The following is a 22,015-nucleotide window of genomic DNA, read 5'->3' as shown; positions in this document are numbered from 1 at the left end:
ACACTGGCACAGCACCAGGTGAGAGACAGGGAGGGACTCCACACCTCTGAATTACACAGGGTGAGTAGAAATTTTAAGATGACCACCAGCAAATTGCGTTTATTAAAGATGAGGTGTTGTGTGATAACAAGAAATATTTACCCAGAGGAAATGTTGACACTCGTGGAGAAGGGGAAACATCTCTAAGGAGAACACATTACCAGAAAATCCCACTACACGACTGGAAGTTATCATTACCTTGCCGAAACAGATAATTTAATAATTCAGTCAGCCTACAGAGGAGACGCTGGTTATTCTGCCACAAGGAAAGACACTTCAGTCTGACAGAGCAAGAAGTGCCCTGAAAGCAGATTCATCTATTGCTAAAGTATTGCAAGTAATTTCTGATGTTTTCTGCAGCAAGTTATTTTCCACTGTTTTAAATGTTGAGGATGTTCCTGTACAGATAAGATTTACAAAGCCTCAAATTCATCAGTTTCCTCTGCTGCAGTCCAAATAACTGTGCAATTTTCATAAGGCATGTTCCATACATTGCTTGAAAATTCACTCTAAAAATAATTAAGATTCAATATGGAAGGGCCGTATAGCATAGCAAGAAACGTAAAACATTTTAAATGAACTAAAAAATCATTACATAAGGAAAAAATGGGTCGGTGGGCAACACCTTAAGGAAAATGCCAGCTTTTTCTTATTTGTGTCTAGCAATGTATCAGGTCTGGCAGGGATAGACTTCATTTTGTTTACAGCAGCTTATGTGGCACTGTGTTTTGGACTGGTGACCAAACCAGTGTTGATAACAGTGTTTCGGGTACTGCTGAACAATGCTTGCTGGTGGGTCATCTCTCCTGGCTGTGTCCTCTCCTGGCCCGACGCTCATGCCCAGGTCCCTCACTGCAGGGAGTGGACAGAGCGATAGAGAGGGCCTTGATGCTGTGCAAGGGCTGGATGCTTAGACTCTGCCTCTGGACACCGCAGTTCCAATTTCTGCACACAATCTGCCCATTAGATGATGTCTCAGCCATGTCTGACCCTTCTTCCAGGCACCACCATCTCCTAATACAACTCTCCAGCTTCCCAAACCTCAGATCGGTCTCTAAACTATACCCTCATATCTTCCTGAAGGCTACAGGCATTTCTTTTACCCTAAAATGATGTTGAAATCATACGCAACTGTGTAACAATTTACACTCAGATCCATTTCATTAATTTAAAGAACTGTTGTGATGTAACCTGAAAACTGGCCTACCTTCAAATGGATATATAATACAGTCACAAAAATGTATGGGTAAGAAGATTCTTAAAAAAAATCAAATGTCCTACCACGTGTCAAGGAAATTATACTTCATTTATTTGTGACAGATATTGTCTTTCCCTGTTCTGAAACACCAATGAGCAGAAGCTATCCAATACATGCCTATTTCGTTTTCTGTTTACATCCACTTTAAGTGTAAAGTCTTCCCTAAGTCCTTGCTACAAATTAATTGAATTCCTTCTTGTCTGCACCCAATAGTGCTAGCAAACTAAGTACTATCTTCTTTAAAACAGTCTCCTATATACAGAAAACTACCATCACATCACTACTACATCAATTTCAGTCTTTTCTTTCTTAGATTGCACAACCACTAAATCAGTTTCTTTCGCTGAATTTGATAACGTATGGTCTCCTCTTCTGCAACTGTCTTAAAACACTGTGCCCAAAACCAGACCCAGATTTTCCAGGTGAAGCCTCACCATAAGGTGACCCATAACTGACTCTCATTGCATTTATATGCCATTTGAGCTTAGGTGGCAGAATAAGTTTCGGCTTTTTCCTACATTTTCTACCACTGTTGGTTTAGTTCAAGAGTCATCACAATACACAAAATCTCTCCTACTATACAGCCACACAATCCCTTACTCTTCTGCATTTAATTTCTCTCTCTTTGCTGTATCAGGCTTCATGTCTCATTATTTAAACCCATCTCCTCTTTCTCCTGAACCAGGATTTTTTTTCGTGCAAAGATGCTATATTTATTAAAAGATACTTTTGGAAATTAAGTATTATTACTACAGAGTAGTGAACTATTGGTGGTAAAGTCTATAAACCAGAAATCTTTCACTTTAATATTAAAAAGATGGAACAATCTTTGAACCTAATAGTTTCAGCATTATTCCTTTAAGATTTGTATACACAAAGACGTTTCAGTTTAGTATCCAGGAGACAGTACTGTTCCCTTGTCTTAGAAAAAAAGACTTATAATACTATTTATATTTACACTTCATAAACTTAGCAACACAAAAGACTGGTTTAGGTCAATGAAAAAGACACATCATTTTTTTTCCCAGGAAAGTACTTTGCAAATCTTTGATCTACCTTAATTCTTAATCAGGAAAATTATGCTGGTACGTGTCCTCAAAATGCCAGCTTTGTTCTCAACCAATGCTTGCAGCTCAGTCCACCTACTGTTGAAACAAATGGGAATCTTTTCCCTGAAGTCAGTTAGGAGTTCAGTCAGACTTTTAATTCTCATCATGCCTATGCCGCCTCCTGATCCACTAATCGAATTGTGTTCCCTTTCTTCTCTCTTTGGAACAGTTAATAACGAAAAAAGATGAGAAGAATCTGCTGAGAAATTCAGTGTTCAATACATTTCATTACTTACAGATTTCCGAACATCTTTTGAAGAAAGATCAATTAACTTCTTGTTCACAGACCACTCTTCATCAGACTCCATTATAGCTTTCTGTAAAATCATTTAATCTAAATGTGAAAACAGTCCTTCATACAGCAAGCAAAGAACTAACTTTTCAATGTAGTGAAGTACATTGCACTGTAAGTACCAATTATTTCTTAACAAAGTAACTTTATTTTTGGCAACCTTTCTGATTTCCAGAACTTACACACTTTATAAAGGCATCATATAATATTCTCAACTCGCTTAATTTTAATCCTCTTTTTTTAAAAAAAATTAACTTCTGCCTGACACAAATTATCTCTAACAAGTTTCAACTAAAAGGTCACATTTTCTTTTTACTAAGCTCATACAAAACCTCTTACAAATTCATTACATTATATTAGCCTGTTTTCTTTTTTTTAAACCCTAAGAGAAGAATCCAGCTTAGAAGGCTGATTGTGCTTAAAAACCTTTTACGCTGCCTCTGTATCCTTTAGAGTATGGAAGTGGGTATAGTATAGTAGAGTGTAGGTACCTTTTAAATTTCATTTGCTGTGTATTTTAATGGTGGAAACTTCTGAAAGAAAGTTTTATGCAAATTGCATTGCATTGAATCTTGTACTTTGTCTTTCCTTTAGTATTCAGACAAAACACAAGTTTTACCAGCACTTGAAGCATAGCAATGAAATCAACCAGGGCGAGAGTTTCAAATGTGGTAGAAATTACTGCATTGCTGTTTGTCATACTGATTGCTCCACTTCATCAAAAACCAATCACATTATTTATTTCCAGAAATTGTTTCAAAGAACAAATAAAAGAATTTACTTATAAAAGGCAAATCATGATCCAGTCTCTGAAAGGCGAAAGGCCTCAGTTCCAGGCAGAAGCTTCAATGAACCTTTACTTACAGAGTCAGTGGAAAGAGACCAGAAAAGCTATAGAAGAAAAATCTGTCATGCTGCCTAATGTTCATCAGAGACTTAAGACACATGTAAAATCTGGGTGTACTGAAGTAAAATGGGGATGAAACATTATATATTGGTATTTCTTGAAACAGTTGACATTCTTTTCCCATTTTATGCTTGCAAAGGCACTTGTATGGGGTTTTAATTTTATACTACACGACTTAAGTGAGAAGTATTGCAACCCTTACAGCACTTCAAGAAACTACCCATCTTCTCTCATCTTCCAGTTTTTGTCAGTGTAGTCAGACTTGAGGCAACTGCAGAGTGACATACAGCTCTTCCAATGACAACTTGAAAAACAGAGTTACCTCACAGGACTTGTTTTAAGATCAAGGAATAGGATCAAAGAATAGATCAAGAAGTAGGATCAAAGAATCCATCTTTTCAAAAATAGCCCTTGAATATCAAAAGTTTTCCAGAAATAGATGAATTATGATAAATACATTCAAATGACTTAGAGAAAAAAAACACTTTTGTGTACCTTGAAGTAGATTGGAGCCATATCTCCTACTTCTTTTGGAAGAGGAATGCATTCGTATACCATGTGATACCGTTTCTTCATGCTCATGTTTGTTTCTAGGAAGACACAGTCCAAGTCTTTAGCTTCAAACATTTTCACCAACGCATTTCGGAACATCTGTTTAAAGAAAAAAAACCCAGAAGTATAATTTGAATTAACTTTACAAAGCTTTCAGATATAATATTTTATATTATTTCACTGACATATTATATTCATTAAAAACCTCATAATAAAATGAATAACAGCAGCAGTCACACTAGGAAAATTCCGTGTTATTCAACAATTTAATAAGAACTATATTTCCTACAATACAAACATAGGAAGTCTAGAAAACTATTGTGAAATATGCATTATAATTAACACCACAAACTCATTTTTAATAAATACTGCATATTTTTACAGTTGATATTAAAACTACATTGAACTTTGTAACTGTGACGCTCCATAAAACAACACATCTTTAACAGTAGGTCCCAAGCTTGCCATTTCTAAGAATCACAGAATGGTCAGGGTTGGAAGGGACCTCTGGAGATCATCTAGTCCAACCCCCCCGCCAGAGCAGGGTCACCTACAACAGGTTGCACAGGACAGCGTCCAGGTAAGTTTTGAATGTCTCCAGAGTGGGAGACTCCACCATCTCTCTGAGCAGCCTGTGCCAGTGCTCTGCCCCCCTCAAAGTAACGAAGTTCCTCCTCATGTTAAAATGGGACTTCCTGTGCTCAAGTTTGTGGCCATTACCTCTTGTCTTATCACTGGGCAGCACTGAAAAAAAACTGTTCCCATCTACCTGGCACCCTCCCTTTAAGAATTTATAAGTATTGATAAGATACCCCCTCAGTCTTCTTTTCTCTCGACTAAAGAGACCCAAGTCCCTCAGCCTTTCCTCATAAGAGAAATGTTCTAATCCCCTAATCCCCTTTGTAGCCCTTTGCTGGACCCTCTCCAGCAGTTCCCTGTCCTTCTTGAACTGGGGAGCTCAGAACTGGACACAATACTGCAGATGCGGCCTCACCAGACCAGAGTAGAGGAGGAGGATGCCCTCCTCGACTTGCTGGCCACACTCTTCTTGACGCACCCCAGGATGCCATTGGCCTTTTGGCCACCAGGGCACATTGCTGGCTCAAAGAAGTTAATGTCTTGACTTGTATTGATTCCAGGTATCATTATCCTTTCACTATTCCTTCCAATTACACAGTTTTTTTTTAAAAAAGACATTCCCACTAGGCATGCTTGACCTTTAAGGAAAATACTAACGTTGCCTCAAAAGAAAACCATGACAATAACCACCTTCTTCACTGTATGGAAGCTAACTAACTGTTAAGACCTCTGGTCCCAACGTAAACTTATCAGTTCCCGTCAGAGATTGGGTGTTGTGCCTATTCAACATGTATTTCAATTTATAATTCTGCTAGCTCCAGCACCAGGGCCCTGCACACACTCAACAGGCTCTGCAGCCTCTTCCAGCTGCTGAGGCTCTGGCTGCCCCTGCAGAAGGGCAGCTCTGACATGGTGCAGCTATAAGCTGGGATCAGACACAGTGGAAAGGTCTGGGGAAAAAGGTGTGAGAAGTGGGGGCTTGGCCCGCCCTTCACTCCGGAGCTGCAATTAAGCTCAGGCTCTCACTTTTGGTCCTGGCCTGAGCTAAGTTTCAGGGATGCCTGTGCCCAGCCATGCGCCTAGCTGGTCTAGACCCTGACATGACCTTCAACCTAGCTCATCGCTGTAGACTTGTCTGGCTCCCACTGGGCTGTGGCTGACCCTGTACCAGGTACCAGGCTGACCCCTGACCATGGGACCTGCTCTCTTCTCCTGGCTTGGGTACCACGGGACTGCGCCTTATCAGCGATACATACAGGTGGTTTCCTCCACCTCCCTTGCCCATCATCTTCCACCCCCGCCTTGCCTTCCCTGTGGAGCAGCTCGCTCTTGCTGCTCCCTGACTCTTGGCAGTTGGCAGCTGCACCAGAGATATGCAAGAGCATCATTCTAGAGCTTACAATGTAGATGCTAAACTAAATGAAGGGATGATTTCTGAGATTCATTCAGACTCATTTTCAAATGCACATAAGATGTGACTTTGTGGCAGGATGAATGTTTCCGAAAGTGTCTCAAGATCTTGAAAACTGCTTTTTAAAAATTAGGATCTTTGTATTATACATACTCCCTATACCATTTCCACATTGTAAGCCAAGAAATCACTGAAACTGTATAAGCCTCATGGATCACAGGTATCATACCTCTATGACTCATGTATGTCCTTTTTGATTTTTTTTTTTCAATTAACAATGCTTAGAAGTACAAACACCACAATTAAAAGGCTAATCCCATCTAAAGGTTTAAGATTTCTTATCTTAATGTAAATGGAGAGTTGATGAATCAAACAAGCATAAGCAAATACACATATTCATAAACATCATCAAGTACTGAAGTAAAACAGATGGAAAACAAATCAGTAACCAGGTTTTCAATGCAACGGGACTAGAAATCGAGTTGTTTTGTCCCCACACCTGTGTCATCTTGCATAGTATGCAACAAACTAAAAGTCTAAGAAACTTGGCCAAATATATATCTTAACCAGGTATTTAAGCTCTCCAAAGTAGGCCCTTGTGCCCTGAATTTTTCCTCACCAATAAGCTGCTCCGTGCTGTGACAAGAAAACGCTACCACCACCCCCTTACACAATCATCGAAACGCAGCTAGAAGATATTGCCCAGTGACTAGATTGCTGTACCGTGACTGATAGGGCACTTGACTGCGCAGAGCGACAGACAACTCTGAATTAATAGTTTGTTGTCTTCTCCCCCTCACCCCAGACCTCTACTTCTGAAATGCACCAAAGCAAGCAACTGTGGTGAGATAAGAGAAACATTAAACCAAAGGTTGGGGAGGACTATTACAGTTGTTAGCCTTCAATATCACGTGAAACACAAACCTACTGAAAAAACGAGGATATCTGCAGACGTTAGCTAACGTTTCCCAGACTGCAATTTCTTAGTTTTAAATACATTGCACTTTTCCTCCAAATTCTGAGCAGGCCAAAACATCCAGGATAATTAGCACTGGAAAGGACAAAACCATTCTGAAGAGTAAATAAGAAGGCTTGGCTTATGCTCGAATGCATACAACATTGATACATGTAACAGTTCGCCAACAGAGAACATGTAAAAATTTACAACTTTTCATATTAAAAATATTACATGCATATTTATTTTGGCAAGTGTGCACATCAGTCTAAAAAACACAAGTTAAATTCAAGTGCCTGAAGGCATATAGTATAAAAGAACCTTTCTTGCTTTATTCCAACATATCTTAAAAAAAATCCCAGCAAAAATAGTTAGCTAAACTATGTGCTCGCTACAACATTGTATGAATATTTAAAGTGTGGTAATTTTTTTTTCCCTTCAACAGCAAAATAAAATATGGCTCTGGCATCAGAGAGTTAGTTTAGTCTGAGTAAATGTATGCTTACAGTCTTGCTAAAGCCCTCCAGACTCCTCCTACTGAATTACGTAGAAGCTGAAAAAAAAAAAAAAAAAAAATCTGTCCCCCTCACTTTCCAAAGTACTTTGTTGCAAAGAAACGTTTAAACTGCCTACGAATATATTCACAGAGTCAATGGATAATGGTTTTACAAACTACTTGCCTTTTCTAGCAATGAAAAGACTACCATTGAATATAGGAACTGCATTTGCTTGTCTTTTCTTTATCTTATTTTCCTTCTCATACAATTTCAGAAAAATTATCATCTCTTTAATTAAAAGAGGTTAGGAAATACAGAATAAATATATTTATCACTTTTCCCCATGCTCTGTTGTTCCTCCTGATTCCTATTTGTTGCATTTATTTGCTTCTTATTGAACTTTCTTGGGCATTTCTGTCATACACAAAAGAACTTCTTTCCCTTCTTGCTTAATTGACTAGAAAACGTATAAAAATTACATCAGCCTTGAGAATCAATGTGGGGAGAAAATCTGGGAAGTCAGAGAATCCATCTGCCAGGCTTGAAGCACGATCAGTGTTACTTAAACCATTTCAAACTCATGAACTACCCTGTTTTTAAATCTAAGCAACTGCAAGTGACAAAGCCTTTCTCTAGTCTGAAATAGCATCCAATATTTTAACGAAGGGATTCCAAGATGTTTCCCTTGTAATTATCCTGATGGCAGAGGGGGAAGACCAATCACTGCAAATCTAAGGCAGAACCTTGATACATTCCTCCTTTGATTTTCCTTTTCCAAAGAAAATAGAACTGAAAAAACTTCAAAATGTCTTCATAAGAGTTGGAAAAGATGACCCATCGTGCTTGGCACTTTATTCTAATAATTCTTTTCAAAAAAGTAGGAAATTGGATTCTAACAGGGACCTCAGTGATTTGAAGAAGAATGAGATAGTTCTCTCTCTGACATCCACCCAAAAACCAGATTATCTTCAAAAACCTGAAGATAAACATATCTTCAGCTTGTGTTTTATTATAAGTGATCTTTCTGCCCTAACAATCCTTGGCACTCACAAGGAAATCCTAACTGCCAAGCCAGTTATTCCACTTTCCATAAGGGATAATCTGTACTTAAGTCACCCCCAAGAGATGTTCCTCTAACATGGTTTCAAATACCCCCAACAAAAGAGGTTCTGCAGCATTACAGGCCACATTTTTTTTAGTGCTTATAAATAAGAACTTTTTTTTCAGTGTTCCTGCATCTCCTTTTTTCAATTTTTGACCACTAATTTTCATCCATAACGTGAGAATGTTCTGCCCCTTAGTAGAATCAGAAAAGATTTTCAGACTGGAAATTATGAAAATAGGTACTTATAACAAGTATATTATTATTCAAAACGACACTATTTTACAAAAATGTCAGAACACGAGACAGTTTCTCAGCTGACCTGGATTTCCTCCCAGATGTCTTCATCCAAAAGAGTGGCTGCAGTATGGTGCTGTAGAGGGGCTATCAGGCAGTGACCTTCAGTAAGGGACTGGTAGCTTGGCAGAGACAAGTATACCTATGAAAAGTGAACAAAACCTGAAGTGTTAACTAGCGTTAAAAACCTTCCCATTGCTAAAGCTAAGAAACCTATCATTTGCTAAAATTCAAAACAATAGAAGCCATTACCTTCTCATTACAGCAAGGTATTAGTAATTTCAGTGTTTTTAAAAAGGTCCCATTATCCATCAGTAGCTCCAATAAACTAGTAGTATCCAGACAGCACCTCCACCAACAAGGCAGCGATACCAGCCTCATAGACCAACCACTATCCTAACTATTATGAAATCACATTGTTTAGTCCATTACAATGCATTTTTATATAGTTATATATGTCTGTATGCATTTTAATAAAATATAATATAGAAACGCACAGATATAGATTTATCTATTATATATACACAGAGATACATCTGTATGCATTTTTATATATATAAGTGTATCTATATAAATATATTTTCTATATCTATAGATATATATTATATATGTGTGTATAAAATATATACATAAAGTATATATATAAAAAAAAAAAGTCCAATGATATATATATATATAATCATAGAACGGTTTAGGTTGGAAAGGACCTTAAAGATCATCGAGTTCCAACCCCCCTGCCATGGGCAGGGACACCTCCCACTAGACCAGGTTGCCCAAGGCCACCTCCAGCCCGGCCTTAAACACCTCCAGGGATGGGGCAGCCACAACATCTCTGGGCAACCTGTTCCAGTGCCTTACCACCCTCAAAGTAAAAAATTTCTTCCTAATCTATGTATTTCATACCTTGGCCTATAAAAAGTTTCAAATCAAATGAAAAACATCAATAATAAATGAAAACTTTGGAGAAAGAATGACAAAAAGCTTATACTGAAGCATTTCATATGTTATAAATTCAAATATTTATGAAACTTTTAAAAGCATTAACAGAAACAGGAAGTACCAAATTTCTGTCTATTTCAAACAATTTTAGGCTTAAGAATTGAATTCTCCACTTTTTTTTTTTTATACGATTGAGATACAATTCTTCACCAGTTCAAATTTCCTCCAGTGCGGTGTGATTTAGTCTTCCACAAATCCACCTACAGTCTAATCTCTGCACTCAGATCTTTCATTATTGTTCCTGTCTTCCACAAATCCACAAGACTGAAGTTCTGATATCAAAGATTAGTTTTATAATTCACGACAGATTTATATCTTTTTCTCCCTCACCCTCGAGGAATTTGTGAAATCAATTGGAAGGGGAAGGAAAATAAGATGCAGAACAACAAATCCTTTCATAGAAGAAATTTCATTCTTAATCGTAGGCACTCTAGCATTAACACTGCCTTCCTTTATTTATTTTTTATTTTTTGCATTTGTGTTAAATTGCTATTTTCTTACCTTGGTGCCAATTGCAATAATAAGATGCTTAGAAAGTTCACTGCTATCGAAGCAGTATGGACACTTTTCCATGCGTGCAGCAAGCTGCTGGTGCTCACGTATTGCTTTTCTTCTTTGTATTTCTTCCTCTTCCCCACTGCGCGCTCTTTTGGCTGCTTTGGAAACAAACATGTCATCCAGAGTGTAGTACTCTCTGTCAGTTTTTTCCATGAGCTGAAAAGATACACAGAAAAATTGCATGTATATATAAACAAGCAAGAAAAAATACTTAGTATCCTTTATTGAGAAAAGCATAAAGTACATAAGCAGTAGCACTGCTTCCTTCCATGTCATCTTCAGCACATACAATCATCGGGTACATCTGAGAGCAGTCATACACACTCTTAGACAGCATAGGTATTAAAATATAGATGTGTGACAGCAGTGAGATGAGCGTATTACTATATTCCATCTCAAGTTAAGGGCTAGGTATTTCAATACTATCTTGACATAACTTCAGCTTTAAACAGATGCACGATTTTTTAAATCATATATATAACCGTATGTTTTATTTCGGTCTCCCCCCTCCTCCTCCTCTCCTATTAGGACTATCACTAGCCATTAAATCACCTCTTGGGACATAACTAGACCGTGACTCTGCACCTCATATTCATGTTCTGTGAAAACATGCTAACAGTTACTCTTACCAAGTGAACAGTACTACGCCTTTTTGTGAAGAAAACAGTATTTCTTATCAATATTTAATCTGTCTTGAGTGCACCTGTTGCTAGATATGGGTAATGAACACAACTAGCATGTTACCAGAAACGAAGCTGAATGATCCACAGGTTTGTTTTGCTCATTAACTGCTACATTTTAGTTAAATGTGCCACATTTAAAAGGAAACTCTGAAAATACTAAATTTGTTCTGAAGACATGCTTGAGGGTCAGTGATATCTTAGAGGATCTTATTGGTGGAAACCCACACAAAGTGGGTATGTCTCACCTAGACGATATTTGGAGGGATGGAGGCTGTAGATAGGAACTGGAGGTGATGCAAAGTGACAGGAGTAAGAAGGGGGTAAAGAGGCGGGTTTACGGCAATAGCAGCAAGAGACAATGAATGGAAAGCAAGAAGAGTATGCAGGTCATGGGACTCAAACCCAAATGACAGTAGATTTCACTAAGCTTCAAAACTCACAGAAAAAAATATATATACACCTCACTAGGCTTTATCAATCTTTTTTTTTTTTCATTTTGATGACAAACAAAGCCCATGGCATCTTGCCTAAATCAAAACTTAGCAAGTCTGGATTGTAAAGATTAACTTTTTTAAGGACTTATGAAACCATTTCTCTATTTTCAGCTTTGGCTGCTTTACCTGACTTTAAAATTATGTGACATTAATACCCTAAATATGCAACACGTATAGCTAAAGCAACTGTAAAAAGAATTCAAAAGCTTTTTTTCAAGTTTTTCCTCTTTAAATGAAATCCCACTGCTGCAATACTTTTATGCTATACTTGACTGTAATTTTACCTTGAACAGTTTCAGTAATCTGCTTATCAAAATGACAGGGAGAAAAAAAACAGTACGCTATACAGATTTCTTGATATTGGAGGTGCTGGTCCTTCAGAGTCTTGGCAGATTTATATATGAGTAGTTTTGCTCCAAGAATTGCTAAGGAAATGGTAGAAGTATCTTCACAACAAATCCCAATATATTTTAGAATACTGACTGGGGTAGCCCTAGCAAAGTCCTAATGTTAGCTGAAGGCATTCTGAAGGCATACTATCATAATTGAAACACAGTCTCCAAATAAAAGAAAATCTTCCAAATATCCTAGGCGTAGTTTGTGTAGATAATCTGACACAAAAAGAATTTCAGACTTTATTTTGTAGCGTAGATAAGCATCTTCCCCCCCAAAGCACAGACAACATCTCTTGCTTTTCCTGAACACTGCAATTCTCTAACACAGACCAATAGCTTATTTTGTATATGCTCGGTACTTTCATTACCAAACAACTGAGGAGCAGCCTCCTTAATATTACTTTATTTAGCTGTAATACATTTAACTGCTTATGTGCATTTCCTACTGAAGCCACTGCAGACCAAAATCAACAGTTCAATAGTTCAACGGTGTTCTTGTTCTGTTTTACTAAAATGCTGTAATCTATATTTAAAATAAACAGGAGGTTTCTGAGCTGTAGAAAAAATATTTAGTGGTTTGGGTGTCCCTCTTCTTCTGTCATATAAGCATAAGAAGTTAAAACTGGAGCTTCAGCAGAAGAAACACCAATAAGCACTACCTACAGAATGGCACCATTTTGTTATTAACAAAAGTACCATGAGAATGCAAATACGCATGAAACAAGACAGCTGGCGGATTATAAAGAAAAGGAAGAACTGAAATCAAAACACCTTGGATATCAGGAATATCACATGCAGCACAGAATACCATTACTATTTCACTTTGGTTGCACTTGGAAGTAGTCATGGAAATTCCTGGTTTGTTATGCACGACCTCTTTTAAACAGTAATACTTTCCAAAACACCTTAAAATACTCTACAGATCCTCTTATGCAAGTCCCTTATGTCACAGCAACACAAGTCAAGAATTCTGTCTAGTGATGAGATAAATATTAATTTTATTAAACGGGCTGGATGATGTCTTTCTTCAACAGTGTGTGAAGTGCTATATACAATAAGGTACCTGGAACCCAAAAGAGAATGCTCACCTAAAAAGCAGTAAACTTAAAAAAAAGTAAGTGCTGTCTAAAGACCAAATTTGTTTTCTCCTGATACAGTCACGACCAACAGAAGATCTGTACATTTCAAATGGTAATTCAGTAAGACCAAAAAGAAACTATGTTGTTGTTCTTCAGGAATTATACTTTTCTGCATTATGCTCCAACACAACATGAAAAAATATTCATAATTCAATGACTCAAACCTAACAGTAAATCTGAAGCAGTATAAAGTCTAATACATGTCCTTGAGTGGAGTCAATGAAAACAAGCACAATTCAGGAGACTTTAAAAACAAGCTACAAATGCAACAACAAAAAAAAGGAACATGAAAAAAACAAACCAACCAACCAGGTACTGGCAAAAGTTGGAGTCAGCCAAAAGAACCATGAGAAAGATTCCCCAGTTGCACCAGAGAGTTCTCTTAGCACTTCTCGGAAATCCAACAGTAGTATTTCAGGATTCAAAATTACAAGTCCGCAAAGTGAAGGGAAACAGTGGAAAAGATTAAATAACATCTCGACTTCTAATATTACTGAACAGGCTACATACATAAGTGGAACCCTGTGCATACATCACTCATTCAATGTAAGCTCCTAGTGCAGCCACCCAAGGTCTGTGCATCAGGCTACAGTAAGTCAGTGGAGAGTCTTAAACAAAATTTTGGACATTTCCTGGAAATAAAGATGCGTAGAAGAGTTCTTCATACAGCTAGAGGCTGTGGGAGCCAGACAACATTGCACTTCTGGTTTAAGATGTAATCTATGTTGGTCAACAAAATTAGATGAAGCATATTGGGGAAGGAAGTAAAATAAACGTAAGATTACTTTGGAGAAGTATAGGAACAAGAAAAGGTAGGTAGCAATGCAGCATTTGGGGGAGAAAAGCCACAGTAAAGGGCTATTTAGAAAAAGAGTACTCACAGATCAGGTTCAGATTACCTCTACCACAGAGTCTGTACCAGCAACAAAATTACAGATTCCATTGCAGTATTAACAAATAACAGAAGACAATAAGGAATGCAAGGCAGTTCAAGAAACAAATACCCCAGCTTCAGACATTAAATAAGTGCCTGAAATAAGCAGAGTCTAAGAAAAAAAGTTACTTTAAACATTTCAATCTGCTTGTGCAATAAAAAAAAAGCCTAGTAATTAATAATTCATGTCCAATTGGATGCTCTTCAAGCATTATACTCTTCCCACGCTGAAGAAAAACAGACAAGGACAAAGTGGAAAAATGAGGGGTTATTTTTTTCCCCTTTTTCACCCCTTTAAGAAGTTTATGAGACCTTTATTCAAGTCGTAAGTCTAGCGCATCAATGCACAATGCAATTATATTGCAGTTCTGAGACAAAGAGACCAAGTTACAGATGGTCACCCTGTCCCTGCACCTTCATTTCTTGCCATTTTATCACATCCTTTAGATGACTTTAAAAGAGCATTAAAACAGGATATATTTTCACCTCTAAAAACAACAGTCATGAAAGGAATAAGAATTTCTTTGCAACTCCCATATTGCCACAGTGTCCTTCCAACATACCTCAAAACAGTTCAGGAAGTAAAGAAACCTAAAACCAGGCAAAAATACCACCCAGCAAGAATTGTGTATTCCTACTGAAATAAGATATGATATGAATATAAGTGGGAAAATCCATTCAGCAATATTTTCTGCCTTAAAAACAAAGAAAAAAACACTAAAGACATTTAGTCTGCAATAGTGGAATAGTAGCAACGAACATCACTAACACATTCTTTTTCAGTGGCAATGAAAAAAAAATATATATTTTTTTTAAGGGCATAATTCCTTAAATATGATTATCCTTCGAATCCTACAAATGCCAAACATCAATGTGTCAGAACGGAAATAAAATAAAATGTAGCTGCTACCATGGCAGACCAGAGAGTACTCCTCAACTGCTACTCTAAATATTGGCCTTTTTGAAAAGTTATTTGGGAAGAAAATGGAAATTCTCTTTCAAAAAATTTATACTCTTTAACACAGGTTCCCAGTGCATTCTGCCAATTGCATTATTTGGCTATAACAAAATCTCTCCAAACAAGTTAAAGGGGAATTGAAAGCACAAGAAGAGAGTGTTCTCCAAAACGCCAGAAGGAAAGCAAGCAATCACTTAAAAACTGATTTCTTTCATACATATCTTCTTCCATACAAAAGACAGAGCTAGTACAAATCCAAAGAAAGAACTATGCTGATGTATTAGATTCTCTGGAAAGCTGCTGTTCTGCATCGCCTGAAGCATCGTACCTGTTAAACGTGAAAGTCAATGCATTCTGAAAGTTGTGTACTTAGTTCCCTCACTGTGCTGGACGCTGCGCTCGCTGTATTTCAGATGCTGCACAGAGATCGGAAGGAAGCAGGTAGTCACTTTTATATATCATTTTTAATCTGGGATGTCCTAAAAAAACATCACTGAACTGTCTAACGTTAATATAAGAAATTCAGTCATCTATAAAGACAGTGCACCTGATGTTCTTGTTTCTACCAGACACTGGCCAAAACGAAGAGCTAACCTAAACTGATGTTCTCATGAGACAGATCATCTACAGAGTCCCTTGTCCTCTCTTTCCCATTTCACTTTCTTTTTTTCCCCTGGGCTCATCTGCCATATTCTTCCCTCATATGCACCCTCAATTTTCCAACTTTTCTTTCTCTTTTGGCAAGCACCAGTTAACCAGAGAATACACAGGCAGATTTAGGACTCAGCACCAGGCAAAATGACACAGCCTCCTACACCTCGCAGTGTAACTGTACAATTGTGACATTTCTACCATCCATCTGACGGGATCAGATGGATGGTTTCGGTTTAACCAACAGGGACAGCACCACAGTTTTGCTTGCCCTGGCCAAGAAAGGCCTGTAATACACAAACATTTAAACAGCAGTCAGGGAAGGAATCCAAACTTCTTTCAGGAGCAGATAAAAATCATCCTTAGGGCCCTCATTTGGATAGATCTAGTGTGTGCAAATGTAGCCAAAACCCAAAATAAGGATAGAGATCGCTAACCATTCAGCACAAATATTCAAAAGAGATCAGCATCTGACTAGGCATGAATGAGAATTATTTGACAGAGGGAAAAGATACAACGTTGTATTTGTTGATGAAATCCTTAACTTTATAGTTAACATGAATAATATGAATATATTACATGAATAATTTGATTATATACCATTCTTTTCATAAAATAATTTGTCTGGTTTTCATTTTTTATGTTACTGAAGCCATTAGGCACCTTGGCATGGAGCTACCTCCAAAAGTAACGCTTGTAGATCCGCACCAGGTACACTCCTCATTTTTCTGCCAAGTGATGGAACTGTATCTCAGAGCTTAATTTTAAACTGATTCTGTTTTTCTTATTGCTACAGTAAAACCCCTGGAGTCTTATACACTGCTGGCTGCCTACACACTCCATCTGAAGTGTGCTGCTTGTTGGTCTCTTCTCTCTCCCTCTGCTTGCTTTTTGGGTGCACCTTTTGGAAAGAAAGCCCTACTGAGAATTTAACATCATTATGATACTGAAAGGAAACCTCAAGAGACAGAACTCCTAATCATCAGGGATTATTCCTATGTAATACCCTGAGTACGCTTTTCTTCTTCTTCAAATTTCCTCTGAAATTTGGGGATGAAACAGGAAATTCCATTGAACGCAATTAGCATGGTGACAAAATATACCCGCATCTTTCTAGTGTGGGTTACTTTCAGCTTTTTTGTATGTGCACTTTTCTGCTTATTTTCTTGTTCTATTTTGTATGCAACTATTGAATTTCTGCTTTTCCTGTTTTCTCGCTAACGCAATCATAGTTAAAGTTACTTCCATATAAGCTAATAAAAGTGCATCTGCTTGGAAAATTTGTGGAAAAAAAGTCTATAGATTGTATAAAATGTATCAGTTTGGCTTTAAATTGTCATGGCAACACTGACGTCTTCAACTTTAAATGACAGAGTTAATATTTGTGGAATGTTGTACTCATAGTATATTTTGGGAAGCTGCAATAAACTATTATTTTAGAATATAAGCCTGAGTGACATACGAATACATCTCATCACAGTTAAATTCATTCAGCACTTATTGTTTACAGTAAAATCACATCGGAAAACAGACTTTGTGATCTCAAATAGCCTTTGCTCAAGCCAAATCAAGGCAGAATTGTATCATGCTCATTTTATTACAACTCCAATCTCCCTGTGAACACAGACATCTGAATTTGTAGGTTTAATTCAACATATAATTCAGCATATAGGTATTCCCCAAACCTATCATCCCAGTGAAATAAATAATATTTTAAACACATAGTATCAAAGGATTTCAATATATCAACGCAGAGGTGCTTTTAAGGCCTGTGATTCTGACAGGAAAATATTATGATTCATGACGATGAGCAAGGTAGTTCAGGACTACCTTTGAGCAGCAGAAGTCAAGCAATAAACAAACAGCAGAGTACTGCTCAATGGTTAGGGACCACGCTCCTTTTTGCTTCGGTTATTAGAAAAGAAAAGTATAGATTTTGCTATAACTACTTATTAGGACAGAGAAAACTTTATATGCAAGACAATGAAATGAAATGTAAGCCAAACAAAATGCCTTCAGCCACTGAATTCTGCTATTAAAAGTGTGATTAGCATTTAACTTTACTGTTACCCCTGGCCATAACTTAAACGCCTACAAAAGACTGTCCTGCACACATCTTGATTTGCAACACGTCTTGTAATTTTAACATAATTCAGGAGGAACGCCAAATGCTTATGCAGTCATTTCAGATGGGCTGCATCTACACAGTTCCTCCTGTTCCCAAGTTTTCTTTCCTAATTCGGCTGTCACTGCTGTTGATTTGTTTCCACACGCAGGAACAGCTTTAACTTTGTGTCTACACAACATACACAGAAAGTTGTTCAGTGCATAGAACTGAAATGTAGCGTAACACAGAACAAGGTGTTTGAAATTATTTTCTCTTGGGTTTTTTTTTTTTTTTTTTTCCACAGCAAACCATGCACATCCGTAGATCTTTAAGGAAACGTTAAAAGCGACAGTGCACCAGAGCTTTGTTAGGGTTTTACATTGTCTATTACATACTGTGCTAGAATGGCTTCAACATGTGAAGAACGAGAAGAAAAAGCTTTATTACATAATAGTAGCAGCAGCAACATTCTGCATTTTTCACTTTAGCTTTTAAAATGTTTCTAGACTATTATTTTGGTTTATGGTGATGAAAATGCAAAGCTGTGCAACAGGCAGTTCTGCACAGCAAGCAAAACTGATAAGGCTGAAAGCAATTTTCCATTTTACAGACTTCAAAACTAAGGAAAAGCAACATGCAAATTCCCTTTTTGCAAACCTGTAATACCAGCATACCCCCTTCGCTAAATCCGTAAATGAAGGTCAGCATAACTAATATAGTTCTGCATTTTCATTGCTTAAATTCATGCTACGGACTACTGCAGAGATTTTTTAAAATAAAATGAGTTTATGGCCAAAAAGTTAAATGGTGTGATGAACACCACAAATGAATCTTTCTCGTTTTCTTTTAGTAAAATGTAATCAAAAAGAAAAAAACAATCCCTAATAGAATTTATGCGTACAAATAGAAGGTAAATTCTATTGAGATAACGTTCTAGAAATCAGTCTCTATACACCCACAAGCATCTATTGACATAAGTGAAAGGATTACGTAAGTCTTAACAGCATGAATTTGGGAAAACTGAACTACTTACAACAGTCAAGGGCAGAAGGAACTACAGACAGGGTACTTAAAGCTATCAGTAGTGAAAACCTAAGACTTCACATCTATTTTATGCTCTAAAACTTTCAGGGGAAAAAAAAATCATTTTTCAAATATTTTGTTGATTTTTTTGTATCCTATAGTCATGCTGCTGTAGCAGTGAGGACCCAATCTGCTTTACAAGCTGAAGAAAGAAAAAAGGAGAAATACAGTAACTTCAAACGTGTTTTTTTTTTTCTTTAGGTATAACAGTGAAATATGAAAGAATCAGACTTTAAGGCCTGCTTTTTGCCATATATCAAAAAGATAAAGGTTAGACTAGATGATCCCTGAGGTGCCTTCCAACCCAGTTCCATGATTCTATGAAGATCAGTGTTGGGTTTTTAATTTTTGTTTAAAAAAAGCTTTTTCACCACTGAAAAGTAAAGATTTGAGGCTTTTTCATGATGTCCGTAAGTTTGATGTAATAGCATGTATGGGATGGCTGCGGAGAGGCTGTCTTTCAAACCGTTTGAGACAACTGACGTCCACATCAACCTACTGTGAACAGAAGCCAAAAAGTAACAGGAGATAAGAGCCTCCAGTACAACAGGGCTGTATTAGAACCACAACTAGAAAAAGAAGAATTGGCAAGAGAGGAATGATAAATCAGAATTTGCTTTTCAGCTAAATTTAACATAGGCTCAACAGGCAAACAGATAGCAAGGAGATGGCACATTCCCTCCATCTGATCTCATGGAGCTCTTGAGAAAAGTAAACTTTGCAGGTGGAAGAAGGAGTTGTAAGCACAAGTATGGATTGACCTCCACAGAAGTTTAGTCTGTGATTCTGAGTAGGAGTCAGGCATGAGATGACATCATATAGAACTTCATTTGACAATGGAATTAAACAGATTTCATTGATAGAGATTTTGGGCCTATGTACTGACATTTCTTCCGAGCCTTATTTAAGAAAGTAAATCTTTTCATGAATTTTATCTATTTCAACATTCCCATCTCCCTTTACAAAACCGCAATTATGTCATTATCTTCAGAGCTGCGTAACAAGTAGCCTGTATATCATTTGAAATACCACATAAACCCCTAAATATTGGGAAGTTAATAGTCATGTGGAGCAGAGCATTCAGCTGTGCAAAAGCCAGAAAACACACTGGTCTTTCTCCTTCCATTCCCATTCGTGAGAGCACTGCCCACTTCCTCCATCCTCAACAGCCATGCAGCTGCAATTTTCTTTTTGGCATAGTCTGGGAAAGTGATAAGAGCCCTGGGAAAATCCACGAAGGAAATAACAGTGCTGTACTTACATGCTTAGTGGTAACCACAGCTGGCCACAGCCACAACTGCATGGGGAATTACACTGCTGGCTGCTCCGTCACATCATGGGAATAGGGGCAAACACGCTGCACAAGACTGAGGTGATGAAGACAGGGAGATTTCAGGCTCCTCAGTTCACAGTGGTAAATTCACGTTGGATTAAAGGTGGCAATAAGGGTGACCACACTGCATAACCAAAGAGCTGTGAGGACGGGAGAGCCACCTTGCTGCCAGACACTGCAACATTCACTGCACTGAACAAGACACAGGCAACATGGAAAAATAATCTGATCATAAAACAGAAGCTCTAAAAAAAAAAAAAACGGACACATTTGGCCATATTAGGGTAGCAGAAGCTCCTTAGGTTTGTACTCTAACTTTTCTTTTGACTTGGCTGAACAATCAGCAATTTTAAGACAACAACCAAATGCCACAGATTAAAAAAAAAAATAACCAAATTTCTTTTTGGTAATTCAAACAAATGTTGGTTTCATTTCCATTCAGCAAAAAAGAGGCACCCAACTGAACCTAAGGATGAGACACCCCTCAAACATCCATTTTCCCACAAATTATGTTGGCATCGGGTTTGACACTATAACTTACGGAATAAAAAATAACACTGTAATGAGAAGAAATTGTGCAGCAGAGATCTCTAAGGGAAGGTTGTTGGTAAAAAATATACCCTATATTTCATTCTTGAAAAGCAATTGCCTTGACTCCAGTGGATAACTTCTTCTATCCCAATAGCTACACCTAAGAAATCACAACAATCACTCAACAAAAGCAGTTCAGACTGATAAGATGAATGAAATTATTCTACAGAATTCAAGAGGTAGGATCTCCCTTCTCCCACCCTAGGTAGGATATCATTTATAGACTTTCAGCAGTTTCCTCCCACCACTCTTCTAAAAGATGACAGATTCATTTTTGTGGATACTTTTTTCCACTTCTCAAATGAAGGCACAAAGAGAAAGTAATTAGTATGTGTCAAATTTGTGTACTATGTTATCAAACTAAAACTGACAAAAGAGATTTGGTTGCTAGACTTCCTGCTGGACGTAAAAACACCTTGATGAATCCACTTAGGAGAGAGACAAGATTTTTGAAGATTGTCTTATGGAGCCCCCAGATCATAAATGCAGATACTCTCTTTGTAGTAACCAAATTTTCAGACAGCTGCCAACACTTCAGCGCTAACACTGATCTTGCAATGCTGTGAAGAAGAATGCCTGCTACCTAAAGGCATGGAAAACTCAAGATACTTAGGAGACAGTTTCTGAAGTTAGGATCAAGAAACAATCACCATCTGGGGAAGACCATCACATTTTGTGGTGACAAAGAGCTGGGAATCACCTGTACAGAAACTATCATTTCAGATTTTAACAGGAAAGGACTGGCATCTATGATGTATCTTTTTATGAAAGCCAAACAAATATACCTTCAAAACATAAATGTGACATTGCATGGGACTGAAGGACTTTCAGTACCATGAATTACAATTTGGACAACTAAAAATCCATTGCAACAGATTCCTTTTAAAGCCAAAAGAGAACAAACCTCATCTTGAACAGTAATTGACAAAAACAACAAAAACATCTACTTTGAGCATGTGCTCCAGCACACTTAGCTAGTAAATAAGTAATACGGCTCAATCCTAAAAGATTAATCAAGAGCTACCTATTCATTCAAGCAGCTTCTTCTAACAAAATACTGTGATGTAGTGCATCTCTGCCTAGCAAGAAAAA

The 22,015-nt window shown here is 37.5% G+C and overlaps 1 protein-coding gene across 1 annotated transcript in view; it reads right to left on the bottom strand.

Moving 5' to 3' along the window:
• Positions 1-22,015, bottom strand: part of CWF19L2 (CWF19-like 2, cell cycle control (S. pombe)) — a 71,047-nt gene that overhangs the window by 1,830 nt on the left and 47,202 nt on the right. The window contains exons 12-15 of the mRNA XM_009890912.1: positions 10,499-10,711; positions 9,024-9,140; positions 4,101-4,256; positions 2,643-2,723 (exon numbers count right to left, since the gene is read on the bottom strand). Coding sequence (XP_009889214.1) covers positions 2,643-2,723; positions 4,101-4,256; positions 9,024-9,140; positions 10,499-10,711 — 567 coding nt within the window. The remainder of the gene's footprint in view (positions 1-2,642; positions 2,724-4,100; positions 4,257-9,023; positions 9,141-10,498; positions 10,712-22,015) is intronic.

Source organism: Charadrius vociferus, unplaced genomic scaffold, assembly GCF_000708025.1.
Source record: "Charadrius vociferus isolate BGI_N301 unplaced genomic scaffold, ASM70802v2 scaffold118, whole genome shotgun sequence".
Lineage (NCBI taxonomy): Eukaryota > Metazoa > Chordata > Aves > Charadriiformes > Charadriidae > Charadrius > Charadrius vociferus.
Note: the sequence above shows the minus strand (reverse complement) of the source record. Positions and strands in the feature narration are given on the sequence as shown.